Raw genomic sequence first — 25,160 nt, 5'->3', positions numbered from 1 at the left:
TCAGTTTTTTGCTGCTCAAGTGGGTAATCTTTAAACGTTATCTCCCCTCTCAGCTGCATACCATCGACATGGCCCAGTCACGGCAAATACCACGTCTCTTAGCACTCACTGACACAAGATGCCTAATTACCACAATCAAACTCATCACAGGATTGATTTTACCAGATTTTTGGGACGTGTGCCACTGACACCTTTTCACAGCCATCGCTCCGGTCATCCTCAGAACTCCAACAACTGCATCCGTCCGATAGATTTCTACCATCACAAATGCTCCCACTGGCTCAATCCTTGGATGTTAAGGTCACAAAATTTGCTACAGATAAAGTACATATAGGAGAATGATTCTCCAGCAAGTCTTCCTTGTCTAAACCTCATTGGGATGGAATGAATTATCTGTGCATTTCCGAACACGGGGTCGATATTGATGATTTTTGATATATACTGTATCTGTTGCTTAAACAATCTTTTGTGACCTTTGTAAAATTCTGAACATTAATATCACCTATTATATGTCTGCGCGGGGTAGCACAGTGGTATCGTCACCGTCCTCCCCACACCGGTAGGAAAAGGCCCAGGTTCGAATCTTGTCGACGACGCGACCACCTGGTCGTATTTGTGGGTGTACTCCGTCTGAGTAATCACCCTGCATCCCGCGGTGATGTGCTGGATTGTTCTGGCGCCAGGAGGCATTGTCGACATGTGTCATTTGTCACTCCGGAGTCCTTGGTGATGTATTTCCTAGTGTTCATTACCTGGACTTGGATGGTGAGCGTGAATCGTTCGGTCTCTGGCAACTTCCCATTCGTGAGCTATGCCCATGCATTAGAAGCCATCTTATGTACGTAGTCTTCATGGAAATCATAGCATCTGCCACAGATGTGCCTTCTTCACTCATCTTTGCGTCTGTTTCTTCTGTCTGTGTGAGTGAGGGGTCTCCTTGCTAAACTTGAGTGTTGTGTGCCTTTTGTCTGTCTTTCTTATGGATTGGTAGAATGCTGCTGTGTTTTCCTTGAAGTAATCCCGCAGATTCTTAATCACTTTATTCTCTTGTTCAATGAGGTCGGTCAATTCCCCTCCTTCCTTCTTTACTAGCCATGGTCGGTTCTCTCTTGATGGTCAACTTCGGGTGGTGTTGGCAGGTCTTCGTCATCATTATCCTGGTTGGTCGATTTCATAATCACCTCCAGCTCTGTGTTGGTCCAGTCTATGATCCCGAAGGAGTACGTAAATGTACATTTACGGAGCTGCATAACTGGAGCTGCGTAAATGTTTATGGTTATGACCATGTTCCCACCACTAATCTGATTTTAGCACGCTTCTTAGTCTCTGATGGTATTTCTCAGTCAGGCGAGCCTTTATCTCCTTTTGTTCCAAGTGTTAGGGCTACATCTTGCCCAGATATGTCTACTCATTTAGTCTCCCACTATTTATTATTATAAAAACCCTTTCTCCTTTATGGGATTTTTCCACACCGCCACGGGTACTGGTACCACGTGCATGGGGTGGTTAGTTGGGTCCGGTTACTGTTGGTCGAGAAACTGTCTTACCATCCTACAGGTGTTCAGGATTGCGGCTTTCTGGAGTTCCATGTAAATGTTCTCTGGGAGGCCTATTGTTACTAGGTGCTTATGGAGGCTCTTTGGCACCATGCCAGTGGTTGACACGATAATCGGGATGGTCATTATTTGTTCCATATGACTTCCTGCCTTAGGTTTGAGTAGTTTGTGATCTTTTCCTCGTATGTTTTTGGAGGTTGCTGGTGTTGGGCACCCCTATGTTATTGTTATTATATTATTTCTCCCCTTGACGGATTCCACCCCTTGACGGGTATTGCTACCAAGTGCACAGGGTGGTTGTTATGTCTGGTGTTATTATTATTAAAGAAGTTTATTTATTTTCAACAAATGTGAATAAAGTGATGCTTTGCAACAATGAAAAAGTAATGTCTGTTATTGTTACACAGCAGGGAAAATTTCGTCATGCCCCAATTACTGTATTAGTATTGGTATTAGAAGGACTAAATGGTGCCAGACTTATTCTGCATCTACAAAAAAAAAAAATAATAAATGATAATAAATAATAAATGATAATAAATAATAATAGATAAAAAAAGAAAAAATCCCCAATTACTCTTATTTTCCCCCATCGCTAATAAGTTACTACAATTGCGACTAATATCAAGACTTGATCACTGCTCGTAACTGTACCTTATTAATCTCATATTAATATTAGATACAATTATAATTGGTTACTGATATAAGTGATTACTGTATAACAGTAATTAATGACCAATGACTATTTGGTCAGTCGCAATTCTGCACTAATAACTGACATTTGCAAAATCTCATCTTTTCCTCATATCTTTTGCTTAAGCAAAACGATATTCATTTGTACAAATGCTTAAAATTCCCTAGAATCGTTATTTTTATGTATAAATAATAAATTCTCCCTCTCTCTCTGTCACAATGCACATTCGAGATTCTCGCATAATACAGTATCGTTCAAGAATAAAATAAACAGAGTTAAGAACATAATACGCAGCATGCAATGTAAAGCAACGAAAACTCCATTATTACTCAGGATTCGAAAATAAAAGTCAGATTTGGATGGCGGGAGAGAGACAGGAACAAGTTTATGATCAAAGCTGGCCGTCAGCTTACGGAATAGTGGGCCGCTTTCTACCATCTGTTTTGAATAGGCGGTTGCGGCAGAACTTGGTGGCGCGGGCTGGAGACACGAGACCTGCCCCCGGCTGCCATTCCTCTCTTCTGATAAGTCACTAGTTGCTCTACTAGCAAGCTGCTGGGAGGCGCTACTCGTACGTCACGGATGACATCATAAAGGTGGGAACGAAGGAGGAGTCAGGGGAGCAAATCACAGTTGGTGGCTGACTTGCGCACGAGCTCCGGAGTCAAGGGACGGAGAAGAAGTACAAACAGGGCTCCGGGAGATTTAGCCAGGACGCGTGACTGCACGAGCAACACACTGTACATGTTCGCGTGTCGCAGCTGTACCTCGTGCTACAACCGGCCAATACTGCAATCGCAGTCAGAGATTTTCTCATCCACGCTTGGCCTCTACTGAATCCCTCGTTAGACTTTGAGGGCTGCAATATCCTCGGGCTTCAGGCGGATCTCGTGCTGGGGCTCCGTTGGCGGAGGCAGACATTGCTGGTCTTGAACAAATCCCGTTTGATCGGCGGGAGAGATTACAGGAGGTGCCTGCTAGAGAGCTCGGGCTGAAATCACGGGCTTAGTCTGCAGCCAGTCGTTCCGAGGACGTCTAATCCTCTGTAATTGATAGATGGACTCATTAAACGAATCCCTCTGTCTGCAAGACCTCGTGGCCGGAGTCTGCTCTCCCGACCCTAGCGCAACCCTCGGCCCGATGGGGCCGTTAGGCCACATGGTTCCCGTCGCCCCTGTGTCTACTGTATCTGCGGTTCCAGTGTCCGTACCTCCTCCGTCTGTGGTCAATCTTCCCGTCTTAGGTCATCAGACGTCCGGCATCCCACCGAGGTCAGCCGCAGAATCGGCAGTGACATGTTCGTCCAACCATGGCGTGACGGACGAGAAAAAGAAGCGAGGTAGGGTCAAATCTTTTACTTAGCTCGGTTCTGTGCTGTTTTGTACACATTTGTATTGCTGTCAAGTTAATAATAGACTTAACTCTGATCTTAGTACAGTACATGCAGAGTATCATAGTACGCTACTGCCATCCGTGTAGCACGGAAGGATTTTAGTAAATCTCACAATGTGAAAGTGAAGAGGGGGTTTGGGTGCAGCTGAGCGAAGCAATACTGAGTTTTGCACTTAAATTTGTTCACTAAATTCGACACCAAACACTTCTGTTAGCTTGTCCGGATAAACATCAATTCGTTGTGTTCGTGAGGGTATATATGGCAAGGTACAGTGCGGCACATGGAATTCGATTCTCTATCAGCACATGAGATGAACGTCCAACAAACTTTATAGTTCGAATACGCATTTCATTCATTACTCTTTATTGCTCATCAAATACGGTTATTGCTGGCAACACTTTCCACGTGCACATTCAAACAGCTTAGTTGATAAACGGATAAATACTGTGTACCAACTGCAAAGGAAGCAACCGCTGAGAATAAAATTCTGTAAACAGAACGCATTTGAAAAGGCATACGAACTGGCTTGTTATAAAACCAGATATTTAACTGTAATCGATAAGAAACGTAAAGGCTTATTTTATTATTACTGTACTTTTGTATTTATTTTTCATGTGTTATTGCACGTGGCACTTAACTATTTCTATAAGAGATAATTATAGAAATAACTGAAAATCATAAATTGCACTTTTGCCTGGATTATCACATAATTATCGATCAAGCGTCAGTTATTACTGTTTATTTTATTTATGTAGTTATATTTTATAAATCCAGATAAAGTTGTAAATAAGATCCAAAATGGTAATAAAGTAGTGACATAAAAATAAAACAGGCAAATGCAGAACTTCAAATGTAACAGCCACCATATCTGAGGGTACAATAGTACACTAGTCTGGGTTCACTGTGGTTCTAGACAATGGCTACTCAAATACAGTGATGTTTATGCATTCTCTTTATCTGATAAACACCTGAGATCCTATGCGGCCATCCCAAAATATAAACAGATTTTTATTTTTTTTTATTTCATTTTACATTTAGGCATACACGCCATGAGTACTGTTTGGTGTTTCAACTTACATTTCGCTTCCATATTACCAAACACATAATACAATTAACAAGCTTCGGGGAACCGCTGGTAAATGATTCAAGGATCACATTTATCTTCTATGAAAGCAGCATGTACTCTGTTCACTTAAGGTGTCAAATTTCACAAAAATTTGTAAATTAAAAATTAAATAAACTTCGACAATACGACGTATATTGTGAATTACGACCTGGCACATAAATTTGATTCCCAGGCAAGATAATTTCCTGGTCATTTAATACTATAAATATCCATTTATAACATTGTACTTAAGCCTAATAGAGAAATACTAACTGCCTATTAGAAGTAACCGACAATCAATCGAGCATAATACAAGTAAATTTCTGACTGAAATTTTCTGCTAGGCTTATTAGCACATAATTTTTCACGATTATTTTAAGCGCAGTAAACGCAGTCTATAAAAGGGAATTCCTGTATTTCAAAATATGCAGCTTTTTCTTTTGAAAAATCTGCTGCACACCGATGAAAAGGTTGAAATCTGAAGCTGTTTTAAAGCTGAATATTATCTATGTCGAAATGATTTGAATAAGTTGAGCATCGTAGAAAGTGGAGTAAGTAAGTATATGACAGCTAGAAAGGCACTTGGAAGGATATTCTGTGGGGAGGAAAGAGTGCAACTGTAGAAAGCGCTATTCTTTTCGCGAATGCAGTGCTTAAAAGAATGTTGAGAAGAAAGCTTTCACCAATATCAGCGATCTCTTTCTCCTCAATCCTCCCCTTCCCCCTTCACAGTACATCCCCTCACCAACTAAGTTTTTGTATGGGTTGCTAAAGTTCACAATCACTGGGATAACGCTTGACTTTTGGTGGCGACTCCAAACATCTGCAGTACTATTTCCTGAGGTCTGGAAGAAATAGTTTAAGCCAGAATTAAATTAAAACTAGAAATGTCAGAAAATATATATGGAGGAAGGTTGTTCCAGAGAACAGAAGTGGATTTACAGGAAATAAATAAAGGTCAAGAAAGGTTAGTTTGAAGAGTATGGAGCTAAATCTTGAATGGATGCTGATTGGTTGATGCCCGTATTCAGACTACAGTATTTGAAATAATAAAAGGAGACTACAGACACTAATTCAATAAGCGGTGATCAAAGTATTCCCAATAAAAGGTATAAAGGAGGCTTAACCCCTGTGTGATAAGGAGTAAGGCGATTTCTTCCCAGATGTGGGAACAATATTTCACGAATCAGAACGCGACTGTAGTCGAGTGGTCAGTATAATGTAGAGTTCGGCACCACATGGATTGAAACACATGTGCCCTGTGATTCCAAAACTTCCGGTAAATTCATACAGTGATCTCTAGGAGCTGCAGAATTTAAATTTATTGTTTTTTTTTTTTTGCGGAGATAAAAGATAAATAGAGCATTAGGAAGAACTGAAGTTAAATCATGTCGTCTCCAACCCCCCCCCCCCCCCCACACTGAAACTAATATAGAGATCAGCGTTTAAGGTAGTGGTGGATGGATAATCCAAGCAGTCAGTTGGAGGAAGGTTTGTCAAATAATGAAAGTGGACGCAATTGCGCATGAAAATATTATGTACTGGTAACTGGAAGACGTATGATAATTACTAGCTGGACGACATATGGGATGGCAGTTTTATTCGAATTAGCACCAGCGAAGACATTTGTGGGATATAAACTGAATATTTCTTACTGAAATTTGAGACTTTTACTCTTAATTAATAATAGTAAAAGTGGTGAATTTCTGAGATTACTCAGAAGAAATGCAGCCGAGAACTGTGTACAATACTGGCAGGATATATGGGTGAACTTAACAGTAGTGTTATGCCGAAAGGCGAGGAGTTTCCGTGCAGAATTTGCCATTCATTCCGCTTTGGGGATCTGCATTTAAGCCTAGCAAATCTCTCACGTTCAGAGATATGGCCATAACTTGATGAGAGGATCCCAATACTCTGACTGCTGCGCTTCATTCTAGAAAAAGCACGCAATTTTGTCTATTCCAAACGCATTGTGTGTAAATATTTATTAACCGAATCAATATTACGATCATGATCAGATATTTGCTTGATTCGTTATTTATTTATGCGCCAATGCAACCTAGGAGACCAGAGGATGCTCTTTACATACCACCTTCGCCCAGAGCATAAAAATTACAGCCATTATCAACCCACTGAAGAATGGAAGCCTCCTCAACAATTCATACTGAGGGAAATGGACCATAATCTGCCACGCTGGTCCAGTGCGGGTTGGCAGATCGACCGTATTCAGCAGTCAGGGGTTGAACCCCGGTCTACTCAAAGAGAGTGTGCTACTGCACCCCCGCTCCTGACCACTCGGCTACGGAGGCATTATGGTTACTGGAACTGCAAAGATGTATTAGGGGATGACAGGGGAAGAATGGAAATATTTAATTTTTTTTTCATAACGCAAGTAATATTATGGAGCTCAAAGATTAGTTTTAGAATGAACAACTAGTTTTTACAAAGTAATTAAATTAATCTTGTTCGAATAAAGTCTCGACCCCAAAGAAAGTTACTCAGGATGAGAATCGAAGTTCTAAATATGCAGCAAGTAAAAAGCTGAATACCACCTAAGTAATCTTTTTGCACAAAGGATTGGTACCTACAGACAATGGCACAGTTAAAATGCTAGAGTGACAATTTATTTATTATTATTTATTTACCCATTTATTGCACAGAAACGAGCAGAAAGGCTTAGCAACAAAAGAGCTGGAGCTGCTCGGAATAATCCTGTCATTTTGGTACAACCCTGCTATCGCAGTTCATTCGGATATTTTTGAATACAGGTCACAACTACCTAAAATAAAGCAAAATATACTTGTAGCTTATGACCACGACAACGAATGATGCAGCTTTACAGTTAGGTAATAAAAAATAATAATGATAATTGCCGTTCGAATAATCATTCTGCTTCGTTGCTTCCTCGTGGACAGAGGCGTCGAGAGCCAACACGGGCCTTGATAGCTTCACTAGGCCGGCCCGCCTTTCCCCTCATAGGACTTCCGGAACACTGCACGATGTCTAGGGCAGCTGACCGCCTACTTTTCCACTCGTCGCCCCTCTTGGATTTATTGCTCCAGTTATGCAGCATAATTAAGTGTATTCTCACATTACGCCCGCAAATATATAAATATATATAAAATAAATAAAAATTCTAATCAAAGCTGCAATTGTGAACACGAGTCTTTATTAATAAATGAAGTAATCGAATGATACCAGTCCAAAAAATATACAACAAACGTATTCCGTTCGCCTTCAAACGCGTAACTTTATCTAAAAATTTCCTCTCTTACTATAGTATTAATAATATTACTGCAACGTGCTGTAATTTCTCCTCAATGCTGCTCGTGAAGCGATTCAAGTTGCGCTGAAGCTGCATATTTAGCACCGTTAATTTAATACTGGGAAATCGAATAATAAATTGATCTACATTATTTCATTATTTGAAAAGAATTCTTCTCATTAAAACTAGCAATTTAAAATATGGATAAGAATCATTTGAATGTCGTGTATTATTATCATCTTAATCTCGATCAAATACATTAGAGTGAAGGGGTGCTTAGAGGGCGTTTGAAAATAATTGATGAGCGCATCGGAATGCTTTTTTTTTTTTTTTTTTTGTAGACAGTTAATCTGATTTATATCGTCTTCACTTCAATAGTTGCTGGAAAATTAAAGGTCCAACTTTGCAGATGATACAAAGGTTGGCAGGGTTGTTAATGACAGTAATGGCAATATGCTACTGCAACAGGATCTAGAAAAGCTGGGCAGATAGGCTGAGAAATTGCAACTGAAGTTTAACATTGACAAATGCAAAGTACTGCATATGGGTAGAAGTAACCCTAGAGTAACACACCAACTACACTCAGGGTAGTGGAGAATGAAAAATACCCGGGGGGTAATTGTGCAGTCAGATATGAAGTTTTCTGACAGTGCAGATAGGCTGCCAGAGCAGATCAGGGGGGTCTTGTCAGTGATATACAGGAATTTTGTTAATAGGGATAAATAAGAAGGTGATTATCCCTTTGTATAAGGCATGGTCAGGCCGCGCCTTGAGCACTGCGTACAGGTCTAGAGGTTTCAGGAAGGATGTAGAGTTGCCTGAGCATGTACAGAGAAGAACAACGAGACTAGTGAGTGGAACAAAGGGTTGCTGTTACCAAGATAGGCCTAAGTTCTGCAAATTTTTTTGCAGCATCTGGAGACTGGGCACCTGCGAGGTGATATGATCGAGGTGTATAAGGCCTTGAATGGGTTGAGCAGGCTGATGGGATTCTTCCTCATGCTCAGATTATAAACCTGAGGGGGGAGGAAATAAACTCAAATTGAGGAAGAACAGTTGTAGAATAGATGTGCGGAAATTTCCCTTTAGCCCGAGGGTAGTTGATTGCTAGAACAAACTTCCATCTGTCCTTGTAGAAGTTGAGAGCTTAAATAAATTCAAGGAATAACTGTTGTTATTTGGTTTTTAAGAGCATTAGCAACTAAGGCCATATTGCTCCGTGAATATGCGGTGGTCATTTCCTGACCTTTCCGCATCCTCCGCCTCCGTATTTGGTGGTGACGGACTCGAACCCCGGTCTAATCAAGAAGCGTGTGCTACGCACTGCTGCTTCTTCCCACCTGGCTACGGAGGCGCCTAAGGAATAACTGCACAAACTTTTAGAGCAAATGGATGTGTGAAATGGGATTCTTTTTTTTTTTTTTTTGGCTGATGCCGTATAAGGTTGCAGCATATGACTCTACTAATGCGAATGTCACTAAATATTATTTCTCAGACTTCCTACAGACTCTGTAACATAAATGACTATTCATTTTTCTGTCTCTGTAAGTCCTGCGATTCATTATATGGTCTACCCCGTGTATAAGAGCAATCAGAAATGTCCAGCCACGGCCTCGTAAGACTCGCGCTAAAATGTTGTAAGATTTTAGATGGTGTGTCGAGCCGTTATTAAAACAATCAGTTACATGTAATGAACAGTTGGATTTAGTTAGCCTGTTGTCATAGACAGCCCACTGTGGCAGCTTATTTCCCAAGGTTCAGGTTCATGGCTATAATTGGTTTGAAATTCGATATTTCTTTGCTCAGTGATTTTCGCTATGCATTGTGGTGAAGAGTAAAAACTGTCAGTCTAGGCATTCCAATCATTCGCACATTTCGATTTACATTAAAAACTTGGAAAGACACATCTTGGCCATTGATGTCCTTGTGTCTTAAAACCCTTAAACAACAAAATTCGCACATAACCCACATATATTTAATTCCCAATAAAATTTAGCAGTTGCTACAGCGGGTTTTAGAGACACCGAGATCATACAGCCGGTAACGACCATGGGTATTTTTCGGCACCATAAAACAGCCTCCCCTTTTGTATTGTAAATTTGAAACAAAACATAGGGAAAAAATAATAATTTCAAAAATGAATATAAGAATTTTAAAGACTTATACCAGCTGATTCGTATCTTTCAAAAAATTACAAAAAAAAAAAAAAAAGCAAGCAGAGTCCTGATATTTGTAATAACTATCAGAAAGACGAACTTTCTTTAAACAATACTGAAAGAATAATTTTTGCACTAAAATACAGGGTTTTTCATAAAGGACGCAATCCTAAAATGAAGAAGGTAGAACTTACGAGCAGGCAAATGTTATGTCAAGTTTTAAGTGTCGGTGGCAGCATTGCACCCAAGGTTACCCGAGGTAAGCAGTTGAATGACAGTGACATGCATTAGTCTCGGTCAGGCATCCAGTCCGTTGTGTTGTGTCGGCCATGTCGTTTTTCAAGAATGAGCGTATGTTAATTGTGAAGTCTTACTTCGCGTATAAATCTTATAAACTTGTGCAAGACGAATTTCAGATGAAATTTCCTCGGTCGCTTGTCCCCAACAAGTCAACAATATCGCGTATAATTGCGAAATTTCGTGAGACTGGGAGTATGGAGGACAAAGAGCCCAGGCTGGCCATCACTGTTAACTTGGAACGTTCTGAATGATCTGAATGAACATTTAACCCGCTCACCAAGAAAATCTCTTAGGAAGTTATCTTCTCAAACCGGACTGTCACCAACTACAGTTTTCAGGGCTACAAAGAAGTTAAAATTGCATGCTTACTGTATTCGTATCCTTCAGGAACTGAAAGAACATGACCATGAAAAACGTGTACGGTATTGTCGTTACTTTCGTTCTTTTGTTGATGAAAATGGAATTGAGGTGTTGAATCGTGTTTATTTTAGTGACGAGGCTTGGTTCTCCTTGGATGGTTATGTGAATGGTCAGAAACAGCCGAATATGGAGCAGTGAAAACCCACATGCATGTCGCGAACGATCATTACATACCCACGCATCACGAACGATCATTACATACCCTGAAATTTGGGGTTTGGTGTGTCATCTCGTGCCGTCGTGTTATAAGGCCTATATTTTTTGGAAAAACTGTGGATGGAGAAGTTTATCGTGACATAATACAACAGTTTATTGCATTGTTGGAGATGAATGAACGAGAATGTTGGTTTCAACAAGATGGTGCGACCTGCCATACAGCAAATGAAACGATGGCCATGTTACAAGAATTTTTCGGAGATCGCTTGATCTCAAAAAACTTGTGGCCCCTAAGATCTCCGGATCTTACTCCTCCAGATGTTTTTATTTGGGGACAATTAAAAGGTAAAGTGTTTCACAACAATCCTCATACTCTTGATGAATTGAAGGCTAAAATTGAAAAAGAGATTGCAAACATAACTGAGCAAATAAGGTGGCTGCAAATGTCAGGGTACGAACCTGCATCCAGGCGAGTGGAAACCATTTCCAACACTTGTTTATATACATAAAAATAACCACTTAGCCCCTGTCACCACCTGAACAACCAGTCTGGCAACTGTGCTGTAACAAAGCGCAGTCAGAACTGTGCTTTGTTACAGTTCGGATTTTGCTTTCATGATCTACAACGATATTCTGCGTCAGCCTGTAGTGTACTTAACTGTGGTGTTCAGGCACAATTTGTCCTTTGTTCAGCATGTGTCAGTAAACTCCAGGACAAAAACCAGTTAGCATGAACTATCCTCGTTTAATGTGCTCACATTATCAAATAATTGTTAATTCTAGCCTGGTTAAAATTGGGTTGTTTGGTTAGTTATTTTGAAGTATTTTACTACTTATTTTACTTTATTTGCTTTGACTACTTCGGCCATTGCGCGCCATTTCTGATTGTTTATCGTGCATCACGTTTACACAAGTCGTGTGAACAGGAAAGAAGGCTACAAAGCACAGTGAATTATGTGAATGTTGTGGGGGCTGAAAAATCAGATAACTCATGGGAAAAAAATGCACTCCCTCCAATTGAAAAGCTTTTAAGAAGTCTCCCAATCTTCGACGAGATTTGAACCCAGACTTTTAAAAATCAAGGGCAATTGGCGAACTCGCGACACTGACCGGAATTTTTTTTTTTAAATTTGCCAGTAAATATCAGAACTTTTTCGATTAAATAAATTTTTAATATTAGCCAATAATAGGTTCTAATAACAATAATATTATCAAAACATAAAATAAATATATCTTCTTCTTCAAAAGGAGTGTTTCCATTTACAATGGATTTCCTCAGCCTACAAGTTATTTTTTGGTAAGAATTTTTTCCCGCCATATAGTGCGGTTCAGGGTGTCTTGGTCAGCTAAACCTCGGGCTGTCATGCACTCCCGTACTACATCCATTCATATCCTCCTAGGTCTTCCTCTTCTCCTTCTTCCTGGAGGTATCCATTCCAGGGTAGCCTTTGGATATCTGGTTTCTTGCATCAGTTTTACATGCCCATACTATGTTAAACGCTTTTCTTTGATAGTATCAATAATATTCTTTTTCACTTCCATTTTCTCTCTTATGTCTTCATTCCGGTTTCTGTCTCTTCTGGAAGTTCTTGCTGAGCGTCTCCAAAAATTCATTTCTATGGAGAGCAATTTGTTTTCCCCTCGCCTATTCAACGTCCAGGTTTCCGCTCCATACAATAGAAGACTTTGTACAGTCGTTTGAAATATAAGTTTCTTTGTTTTATTTAGGATATTTCTGCTCCATAGAACAGAATTTAACATGCCATTAGCCTTTCTGCTTCTGCAATTCTCTTATTGATCTCTGCTTGGGATGAATCAGTCACTTTGTAAGATTGATCCCAAATATCTAAATTTATCAACTTGTTTGATTTTAAAACCTTCAATATTTAGAATGTGTCCCAATCCAGAAGACAACATTTCACCTTGCTAAAATTGATTTTGATCCCATCGTTTATATTCCTCAAACAATTTACGACATGCACAGTCTGAATCTTCTGAGTCTTGTACTATCGCCATCTGATCCTCTGTGCGCCTCCGTAACCAGGTGGGAAGGAGCAGCAGTGCGTAGCACACGCTTCTTGATTAGACCGGGGTTCGAGCCCGTCACCACCAAATACGGACGATGCGGAAAGGTCAGGGAATGACCACCGCATATCCCGGAACAATATGGCCTTAGTTGCTAATGCGCCTAAAAATCAAATAACACAACAAACTGATCGTCTGCAAAAAGTAAATTGTGAATATAGATGTTCTTATTGATTGGCAATCCCATTTTATTTCATTTTTTGACCAGGATCTTAGGCAGATGTCGATATAAATTTTGAAAAGTGTCTTGTAATAAGCCTTTTGAAGTGTGTAAATTGTCTTAATAATGTTAATCAATTGTCCATCAATATTTGCCTCTTTTAGTGCTTCCCATAAGAATTTTCTTGGAATACTGTCATGTGCCTTTTCAAAGTCAATGAAAATCATAAAGATTTCTTTTCCTTTTGATTGACATTTTTGAAGGATCTGTCGTACTGTTGAGATATGGTCTATATATGACCTCCAGGCTGAAAAACCACTTTGTTCTTCTGACACCTCGAATTGGGCTTCTAAATGATTTCTGGTCAATTTTTAAAGAATCTTTAACAGCGGGTTCAGGACGCATATTCCTCTGTAATTTGAACAGCTTTTCCGATCGCCTTCTTATAAATTGATGTAATAAAAAAAAATAAATATATTCTGTTCATATTTCGAGACGCTACAGAATACACCGTATAGCACTCAAGAGCCTGAACCACGGCCCAAATTGCGTACACTATTTTACCCTCGCGTTTGCTAATAGTGAGGAAAAATTTTTAAATGATTATCTTATTGATCTACAATAATTATCACTGCTTTATTATTTTATAATAACTCCACAACTTCATTATAAAACTTATTAACCTCTTAACCATCGCTAGAATTGTTTATCTAGTTAAGTCAGTTCATGACGTCCAATGTGTTTCTGTGTTAAGTGCCAAAGCAACTATGAGGCAGCAGAATAGTGTGTATTCTGTGCTCGAATTGCCTATTAGCGGGACAAAAAACCAGAATTTCCGCAGTAAAAGAAACGTTAACTTAGCCACGTTATGAAAAAACCCATAAAAATTGCTGGCGTCATTGACGACATTCGAACACGGGCATTTTCCACCGGTGTGTGGTGCTTACTACTGTGCTTCCAGCGAGTATGTCCATTGTTCAGAAGATGCAGCGAAAATACTGTGGACTGTTTCACCAATATTATGAAACTGCTAAATTTAGATAAAACTTACCAGGAGACGTCATATTAAAATTCTTTGAACGCAATCTTAAGAGAGTAAGGATATCAAAAAATCTACATCCTTAAATTCCGCGAACTCGATGAAAAAATCTTGGCCATTAAAACTGTTCATGAGTAAGAACTGTAAAACTGATTTAAATAAATAAAATAGAATTCATTATTATATGTAAAGCTTACACTGATATTAGCTCTCGATGTAACATTTATCTTCTTTTATTGAATACCCATTTTAGTTCGAGCAATTCCAGAATGGCTTTTAACACACGCTAACAATTCCGATGTAACAGACACTAGTTCCTCATTCACCAATACCTGAGAAAGGGCGGAGGGATAATGATGTGAGTAGCGAAGGTAACAAGCTTGCTTGATTAGGCAGAATTGGAATGTCAATATTAAATATGAGGAGAGATAGGCTAAGAAACAGCCAAACATGCAGTGACTAGTGAAACAATATTTCATTTTTTAATTAAATTAAATGACATTGCGAACTTAAATATATTATACTAACTGTAATTCAGATGCTTCATTTGCAGATGCTGCTGCGTAATAAGAGCATAAACTTTATTAAAAGATAAAAACACTCCTCCTAAAATGATATATTTATTTTAAAAAGGCATTCCTAATTTAAGAATTTGCATACATGTTTTGAATGTATTTAAAATCATTTTAATTTAAATAATCGTTTTTAAATCCTCATATTTTACATACAAAACGTAATAAGTCTGATTTTAATAAGTAATCTATTGCAAGAAAGGTTTCCAAACGACCCCAGTTATCCTGAGAGGAATGGCTCATACTTTCAGGGTGATAATTTTAAAACGATGCGATATTACCAATACGTGTTAAGTGCGTGGTTCTTTGTTTCCTGCTGATCACAATGTAGATACGACCACTGTTCTTTCATGCAATGTAGTAAAAGGATCTCTGTTCCATTCGGGTAGAAAAAAAAATTTTACGAAATTTTTTTATTCTGCGACGGAGTTAGTTGGTTTATTTTAAAAAGGCATTCCTAATTTAAGAATTTGCATACATGTTTTGAATGTATTTAAAATCATTTTAATTTAAGGGCGCATCATTTTTTTTTTATGGAAAAAATGGGTACGACCAAAGAATACATGTAATATATAGACAGAACACACTGGCACCGTATACAACTTATATTGCTTTACGCTTATTCTTAACAACCCAACCCTGCTTCTTTAACATAAAAATCTTTGTATATTTTCCTTAGGACTTCTATGACTGGTGAACCTAGCAGTTAATCATAGCGTCGGCTGTGATTTTCAGTGGAGTGAGTATTGCAGCAGTTGATCGACTTGTCCTTTTTTGACAAAGTTAAGAGTGTTTTTCGTAAAGGCGAGTGTTCACTATTCTGTGGTTGATGTTATACTGTTGTCTGCTGGTGCAAGAATATTTGCTGATGCTGTCGAGGCAGAGTTAGTTAGATGGGTCGGAAAACTGCTAGCTTGGGGGATACACGGACTAATAGATTAACAGTAGCCGCTGGCAGAGGTGAAAGTGATTCTTGCACTGCTTCTATTGAAATGAGCAGCAGCCTGGAAAACAAGGTGCAGGGGATCCCAGAGACAGCTGGGAGTCACTGTGGAACAATTAAATACATGGACTGTGTTAGGGTAACTAAGAATAGGAACAGGTGCATGTATACGTGTACACCAATGCTGGAGTGTGGTAAATAAATTTGAGGAATTTGAGGTGTTCGTCAAAACTCAAAGGCAGATATTGTTGGGATAACAGAGACGTGGTGTCACAGAGATATAAGGAATGCAGAACTGGAATTTGAGGAGTACAATGTGTACAGAAAGGATAGGAAGGGAGGAGGGGATTATGCTATTGGTTAAGAAACACGTAAAATTCAAGGAAGTACAGCCAATCGACATGGCTGGACAGTACAGTGTCGAGTCAGTTTGGTGTGACATAAGAAACTGGGGAAGCAAACTTGAGAGTAGGAGTTGTTTATTATACTCATCAGAGTATAATAAACAACTGTACAGAGAAAGAGAGTGGGCCAGTAAATCAGAGTGTCTTATAATGGGGGATTTTAATTTCCTAGATATCGACTGGAATTTTGGTTGATCACTCACACACTAGCAAGGCTTTTGTGAATTTATTGGATGATTGTTTTCTACAGCAGCATGTTCGGGAAGCAACTAGAAGGAGTAATACTCTTGATCTGATTATCAGTAGTGATTCTTCATGCATTAAGAATCTGCAGATAAAGGAACCACTAGGTGGCAGTGATCACAGTGTGCTGAAGTGGGATTTACTCAAAGAGGTAACTACCATCAGGAGAAGGGTTTTTGCTTTCGTAAAGGTGACTACGGTGGTCTGAGACAGTATTTAAATTCTATACGGTGGGGCCAACTGATGATGTTACCAACAGAAAATTCAAAATGGGAAGCATTCAAAGAATTAATCTTGGAAGCTACTAGGTTTTTCATACCAACTAAGAAATATTGTTCAAGGTCTATTAGGCCTAGATGTATGTCAGATGAACTAATTAGACATGTGGCAGAGAAGAAAAATGCATGGGATACATATAAACTAACAGGTGACACGGAAGCCTACGGCAGATATAAGCTAGTCTGTAATCAAGTCACAAAGGAAGTTAGGTAGGCAAAGGAAGATTACGAGAAATCTTTGGAAAAGGAGCAGAGAAAACCAGCAAAGAGTTCTTTACTTATGTAAACTCTAGAAGGAAGGTGATGAATCAGATTGGTCCACTTGATATCGATTGTTCAACTGTTGATGATCCTGCTCAAGTAGGTAACAAACTAAATGAATATTTTGCATCTACATTCACACATGAGAAGTTATTCAGGGAGGGGAATGGCAGTAAGCTAGATAATCTAGTAATAACTGAGATTAAAGTGGAGGAGAAATTGTTGAAGATAAACATAAGAAAGGCACCCCGGGGTGGATGGAATCTATCCACTTATATTAAAGGAGGCAGCAAAGGAAATAAGCAGACCCTTAGCCATAATTATGAGAGCTTCCTTGGACTCAGGGGAGGTACCCATGAATTGGAAATGTGCAAATGTGACCCCAATTCACAAAGGAGGATCAAAAGGAGATACAGGTAATTACAGACCTGTTAGTTTAACTTCTGTTCCAGGGAAATTAATGAAGGCACTGGTTAAAGAAGCATTGCAGGATCATCTAGACAAGACTTCAGTTGTAGCTTGGACACGGCATGGGTTTGTTAAGGGGAAGTCTTGTCTGACCGATTTATTTGGATACTATGATGTGGTAACAAAGGAACTGGATGCAAAGTAATTTTGATATCATATATTTGGATCTTAGAAAGGCTTTTGATACTGTTGCACATGGAATACTGCTGCACAAATTGGAGCAGTGTGGCATTGGCGGCAATTGCTGCTATGGATAAAGGGTTGGTTGAGCGGGAGAAGACAAAATGGTAATCAATGGACACTGCCCTTCGTGGACTAATGTTATTAGTGGACTCCCCAGGGTTCAGTGTTGGGTCCATTGTTGTTTTCTGTATTTATTAATGACATTGATGATGGTATATCAGGCTTAATGTCAAGTTTGCAGACAATACGAAGACCGGAAGGGTTGTTAATGACACTAATGACAGTACATTACTGCAGCAGGATCTAGAAAACTTGAGCAGGTGGGCTGAGAGGTGGCAACTGAAGTTTAACATTGACAAATGTAAAGTACTGAATATGGGAAGCAGTAACCCCATATTAACGTATCAATTGTGTGGTACTACACTGACATGGTAGAGAGTTAAAAGGACCTGGAGGTAATTGTGCAAGCAGATATGAAGTTTTCTGAGCAATGCAGACGGTCTGCAAGAATAGGTCAGGGTGTCTTGTCAATGATTTACAGGAATTTTTCTAGCAAGGATAAGGAGATGATTATCCCCTTGTATAAGGCAATGATCAGGCCACACCTTGAAGGATGTAGAGCTGTTGGAACGAGTACAGAGAAGGGCAACAAGATTAGTGAATGGAACAAAGGGTTTCTTCTCTTACGAAGAAAGGCTTAAGTTTTGCTAATTACTGTGTCTGGAGACTAGGCACCTGCGAGGTGATCTGATCGAGGTGTATAAAGCCTTGAATGATTTGCGCAGGCTCAATGCTAATGGAATTCTTCTTCTTGCTCAGAATAATCGCCTGAGAGGGCATAAATTCAAATTGAGGAAAGACAGTTGTAGGATAGATGTGCGGAAATTTGCCTTTGGCCAACGGGTGGTTGATTGCTGGAACAAACTTCCATCTGGCGTAGAAGTTGATAGCTTAAATAGATTCAAGGCAGAACTAGACAAACATTTGGAGCGTGTGGATGGGTGAAATGAGAAGGGTGTGTGTGTTTTTTTTTTTTTTTTGGTTGATGCTATATAAGCTTGCTTTCTTGCATCATGTGCCTTTGCTAATGCTAATGCTTTCGCATTTTTCTCGCATTTGCTTTGCTGGAGTTAAACTGTTCTGCTATTTCCTGCCTGTAGACTTTACTGCTCGGATACCTTCGAGGTATCAATATTAATTTTACAGTAGATTAGTATGAGTAACTCCAATGTGAGTGAACAAATTTTTATCGAGTTTAACTAATCGAAAGTGAGGTACATGCAACCGTAACTAGTACATTCAATTTAACAAGCTAATTCACTGCGCAATAGATGAACCTTCTGAATACCTTGAATTCTATCATTGGTAAAAAATCACATAAAATAAAATTTAAAATAAATGTCATTAAAATTAAGACGATAATTATAATTATCTTCTAAATTATTATTAAATTTTGATAAAATCCCAAAGATCATCCAAAAATATTCCCTACTGGGCATTTAATTCGTTTGATGACGCGAATGTACAAGGGTTGTGATTAGACGTCCATTATTTAGGATTCAACCATATAAAATAATTCGTCAATTCAATTGGGGTCAGCAATATTCATTCCTAAGCCCTAATAATATATTGTTACACAATCCGCGTAATGCTTTAACTCAACATTTCGGGTCGAGTTAAAGGCATTATTACAGATTGAATATTTCGGGGATGCGATTAGAAAATGTCCAGTCCAGACGATGCAGTCTGGTGACGTGGGACATGATGGTTATCTTTTGTCCCTAAGCAGAGTTCGAGAGAATTGATTAATCAGGGCTAGGAATGGGAACCCACTTGGCAGCGGAGCATTTTAAATAAGAAGTTCATGTTGGCTTATTTCATTCTCAAGCTTTTAAGCTTGTGGTTCTTAACTTGAGAAATCGGGGTCCCAGTCGTGCAAATGGAGCATCTGCAAATCTCATGTTTTACGCCAAGGAATTTAATTTTAATTATCACGTGCCCAGAAATTGAGCTGAACACTAGAAGTGAGCAGAGACACTATTGGACATACTGAAAGATGAGTTTTGGTGTTGAAATACGTTATAGTTGTGCATGCAAATTTTCAGTTAAATCCCGTCCATTGTTTCTCGGTAGGGCAATTTAAATGACGAGTAGTAAAAATTAATCAGAAAGCAAAATTTTAATTAATTAATTAGTATATGTTGGCCGGTTTGTAAAGAAAAGTATGTGTTAAGTGGTCATATGGTTTTCAGTTAGTTTCAGTATTGCAAGCAGAACTGAGATTAGTCTGCATTTTTGTTGGATATTTCACGTCCTCTGGGACAAGCGGCTAAGTACAACCCACTGATGGAGGAAGGGAAGCAAATGGTGGTTTCAGAATACAGCGTTTGTTCGTGTTTATGAGTGTAAATATAGGTGCTGGCTATGATGAAGGCTGATACAGAGATCGTTGAGATGGTTAACTTGCTAATGATGGGTATGTTTGTATGGTTGCAGTTTCGTCGATAAGGAAGATATTCGATATTTCAGAAAGGAAATTTTCATTTTGAGCTGAACAAATTTTTCCGGAAATACTGTTTTAATGTGAATTAAATATCATCCTTTCCTACTACCCCATCTTGTCAAAATAGAAACTGTTTTTATATAATAGTGGTGAATATGCAATGGCCTTGTATCGTGAAGGAATAATACTCACCTCTCATTGCAGTACTTTGAATTTGTGGAGGCTTGGACAATTTATGAATTGTAAAACCCACTTGAATTTATTTTAAGCAGAACAAATTATCTGCTGTAAATGTCAATCTACAGTACGGTGTGTAATTTAGCTATAAATTAATAGGATATTGTAAATTATCGTATTATGTTACTTGTCAGATTATAATGTACATCCTCTAGCTGATTGGTTGTTCAGAGATTTTCATCTCTGAACAACCAAACTATGGATACTAATATTATTTAATCAAAATTAATTAAATAATAATAGTAATATATATTTATCAACTTCACATATCAAACGAAATTTTACAATCTACTGATTATAACATTACAATTTATTTATTTATATCTGTAGCATCTTCAATCAGTGCAGTACAACACAGTATGTTAATATCCGTTGATTGTAATAACAAACAGCGATGAATAATGATTAAAAATTAGTCTTCATAGAAATAAATGCTACAGAGATATCTTCTTACAAATCGTGTTTTACATCTATAAAACTCCTCCTGCAGTGTAATTTTAGTCTTCTAGAACACTGTGCAAGCAATTCGGATCTTTTTTTTGGCTCTTCGGGTTGGGGAACAAGCCTTAAAATTTTCGACATGGTAGAAACTCGATATTCACTGATATTTCAAAATCCAGTGATATGAAATAACACCTTATAGTGTTATTTCAACTTGCGAGTTCTTTTTGTCCAAAGCACTGTTCTATCCTAATATCACACAAGAAATTATTTGGTCAGTGTGCAAGATTTTACATTTTAGATTGTAGATTAATTGTAGATTCATTTGGTGCGGCGCTTTCCAAAAGGTTCTGAAAAAGCATTTGGAAAAATTTTACAATGCGCCGCTTATACCGTTACTATAAACAAATCGAATGGTTTGCTGACCTAATAAATGAAATCATATTTGATTGCGGAAGTCAGCAAAACTTCTAAACAGAAGTCCGCACAGTAACATGAATATCTGATGACAATAACTTTCATTACAGACGAACTCGGTAGAAATTGAAAGCACCTTCTATTCCTATAGAGACGTCATAAAAGAGTGACTGCGATCCAGAGGTAAAATTACAAATTCTGGGCCTCAACGCGAAAGTCACGAACTCCTTTTGCAGCGGCGAACCTCTGTCGATATGGTAGTTTCGTTCTCCTTTAACATGTTGATAGATAGCATTGAAAGAAAGAACTGCCAATGAATTATAACAAAAAGTAAATCGAGAAATTCCAGTTGTGCCATTTAGTGAAGGAAAATTATACCCATTATTTATGTAGAGTTAAAAAAAATTCTTATTTATAGCGCTAGCTCACATCAGAAGAAGTTTTTAAAAGCTAAAAAATCTAACCATAAAGACCATTGATAGGCACTTGATAAGGAGCGACTACATTAAGCACTTCTCCGAAAAGAAAAGATTTCAACTCGATTTTCTCACCAGCGACTTTTTCATTGGTGTCTCTCTTGGGAGATTTGGAGATCACCCTAATCTCCTCTTTATACATTGAGTAAAAACGATGCATAAAGTGAAATATAAAGTGTATAATATAATCTGATTACAGTCAAAATATAAAGAATTTGTCGTAGTATAAAAATAAAAAAAACGAGAGGAAAAATGAGTGAACGCTTATGTTTCATACGTATGGTCTGCTTTTGTTGTTTTAGAACATAACATATTTTGATATTAACCAGGGTTGTAAACAAGGAACCTTTTGACTTTCATAATTAATATTACGTTTCATCCTTAGCATATCGCTCTAACATGGACGTTGCGGCATTTTTATATGGCGGGAGGCATACATACTTATGATGGCTAATGTCCGTCCGTTGATAATGTAGTAAGAGGTACGAAGTAATCAATGTTTAATAATAATTAAAAAAAAAGTGTATAAAATTCTAGGAGGGAGTGCCCAGACAACTAATCATTAATTTTTTTATATCGCAGAACTGCTCCCTAAACTACAGAGCCCAGATGCTCACCAGTGCCTTTAGAGGGGTGGAAGAAGGCAAATTTGTGGTGGAGGCAGTGATGTCGCTTAGGTCTATATTAAAGTCACTACAGAAATAAAACTTCACGTTCAATTTTCATCACATATCCAACGACTTTAATGACCATATTTTTCGTCATTAATGGAATTTAAACAAAAAGATTACAAAGGAAAACAGAACTAACAAATGCGTTCCTAGTAATTGAATCAATAGCACATGTGAACAAGTATTTTTCAGGGATATGTAGATCAGATAGTTCTTTGGATGCTGATTCCAAATCCGTTTTCGATTTTCCTCTAGCACAATAGTTTTTGTATAATAAAACGGATTACGTGAACGTGATGAAACGGATTATACCACACATATACTTATTCAGCCGATCTGGCATGGATATAAATATTATTTATTATTATAGTTTATACATTCTTATTTATGTACTTGTTTGAATATATCTATATCCGTGTTATTTCATAATTTAATTATAAATTGTTTCAGATAAGATCAGGTGAATTACTGAAACGGATTCATCGTCATGCTGCGAAAGTGTAAAAATCACCCCAATAAATTCCGCTATACGTGTGCAACTCTTTCCTAACTAAATCTCAACGGAATACAGTACAATCATATATATTCGGGAAATTTAGCATTTATAATATGGCTCTCCTCTATATTAATCTGCACGACTAGCGCAGTGGTAGGTAATCATTGTCCTCCCCGCACCGGGTGGCAAAGGGTCAGGTTTGAATCCCATTAATGACGTGATGAACTCTTATAGGCATTTTTTAACTCCGTGACTAAGTTACTCGATCTCAGGCGTGGACAGCAGGGTAATCCCTTAACCCGGAAACTCGTGTTTTTCGTCCAGCAAAACAGACAAAGCGGCCAAATAGCACATGCAATTTATGGACGTATGGACATGGGCAGATTATTTAAATGTCGGATGTCCCTCATATGACAGTTTTTGTCCTCCAGGTGACATTGGAATGAGGTGTGGGTACATATGTTATATGTACTGCTTGTTCGAATGGATTACATTACTGGTTAAACAAAATAAAAATGTTGATGCCGTTTACCATACCCACCCATGATATGGAGGGAACCAAAAGACCACGAAGAAAAGACCACCTCACAAAGAATAAGCAAACGATTCCGAACCTGATCCCTGTATTCAGCGATGAGAACAATCTCTCACAATGACAGTATGCCAATTCTGGTACTTCCGCAGCATGGACTAGATACTTTAGAAGACGAAGAATATGAATGCGATGAAGGAGATCTGAAAATTATTTCAGTCGGTCTTCTGAGTACACACTCGACGACGGAGCCGGAGCTGTTTACCTAAGATGTGTTGAACGACCCCATTAGAGATCTACCCCTCTCCAAAGATGAAAGATTAATCTGAACATCTCGCCTCGAGACTGAAGCAAAAACACTTGGTCATGAAAAGAGTCAGTATCTCACTATTGAAAAAGAAACCATGTTTTTTGGCGACATTCTTTACAGTAAAACTGTCTCTCTGATGCTGCCACGATATCAATGGAGTTTTTAGGGATTAACTGTAAGTTTAAGGACTCCTTATGTGCTTATTAGGTGTTATAAAATCTAAATATATTAATGTAGCACTGCTTAATTTTCAGCACTCACCTGACGAAACCAAGCGGATTCGTCAAGAGGTGAGTGCTGAATATTAAGCAGTGCTACTTTAATATATTTAGTTTTTAGTGATTGTCAGTAGTATTGCCAGAAGAAGTACTGTCATAAGTAAATTCACATGACACGAATAGTGCCTCTTCATCAACTTCTCACAGCGAAGTTGTGAAGTTTGAAAGCTGTTCTCTTGAATAACGGGAACTTAAAGCCATCCATCTCCATTGCCCACTCTGTTCATCTAAAGGAGAAATATTATAACATGAACCCACCTCGAAACAATTCAACATAGCATTCATCAGTGGAATATTTGCGGTAACCTAAAAATCACTGATACATTAATGAGCATGCAAGGAGAGCTCAAAAAATATTGTCGTTATCCTAGAAAGCCTATGCACTGCAGATCATTACATAAGGCATAATTGCCCTCAGAGAAGCAATCACACCATCCGGGAACGAATGTGCAGTCTGTGTCCTTGGTAAATCCAATTAAGATTTTCTTTCCACCTCTCCTAAACTTGGCCTAATGACGTTTCTGAAAGGGATGGATAAGATGAAGTTAAAAGGATTTCATTACTTAAGTGAGAAATTTCCAAAGATAAGTGTTGCGAAAGTCAAAGGGAGAATCTTTGTGGGTCCCAATTTAGAAAGCTTCTTCTTCAGAATGAAAGAAAGCCTTGAAAAATACTTCAATGTATTACAACTAAAAGCATGGCAGGCTTTCAATGGCTCTGTGGACACGTTTTCGGTGTCGACAGGTCTCCGAAACCAACTTACAAAGATGGGGTTCGGGAGTTGTTCAGTGCACATAAAGAAATGGGTGCTGTATGTTGCTCAAACTTCATTTCTTGCATTCGCATTTAGACTTATTTCCCGAAAACCTTGACGAGCAGGGAGAACGATTCTATCAAGACTCAATAGAAAATCGCTACCAAGGTTTCTGGAATGAGCGTGTGTTGACAGACTACTGCTGGATGTTGAACCGCGACATTCCGGATAAAGTGTACCAAAGGAAATTATCCGTAAAACATTTTTAAATTGCAGATATCTTTTTTTACAATCATGTACGGTATTGATTTAACCATGTGTATAAATTGTACTGAGGTTAAATCGTAAAAGTGATAAAAATGTAATT

General features: G+C 38.4%; 1 protein-coding gene across 2 annotated transcripts in view; it reads left to right on the top strand.

The window, feature by feature from the left end:
* The window catches only part of LOC150088205 (pituitary homeobox x-like), a 268,656-nt gene that overhangs the window by 95,621 nt on the left and 147,875 nt on the right, over positions 1 to 25,160 (top strand). Inside the window, exon 1 of one of the 2 annotated variants that reach the window (XM_090370618.1) lies at positions 3,337 to 3,586. The exons of the other annotated variant lie outside the window; for it this stretch is intronic. Within the exon in view, the coding sequence (XP_090226744.1) occupies positions 3,388 to 3,586 (199 nt within the window). The 5' untranslated portion in view covers positions 3,337 to 3,387. Of the gene's footprint in view, positions 1 to 3,336; positions 3,587 to 25,160 lie in introns of those variants that run through there. 2 annotated transcript variants of the gene reach the window in all.

This window comes from Mastigoproctus giganteus, chromosome 3 (genome assembly GCF_048544385.1).
Source record: "Mastigoproctus giganteus isolate SK-2022 chromosome 3, ASM4854438v1, whole genome shotgun sequence".
Taxonomy (NCBI): domain Eukaryota; kingdom Metazoa; phylum Arthropoda; class Arachnida; order Uropygi; family Thelyphonidae; genus Mastigoproctus; species Mastigoproctus giganteus.
Note: the sequence above shows the minus strand (reverse complement) of the source record. Positions and strands in the feature narration are given on the sequence as shown.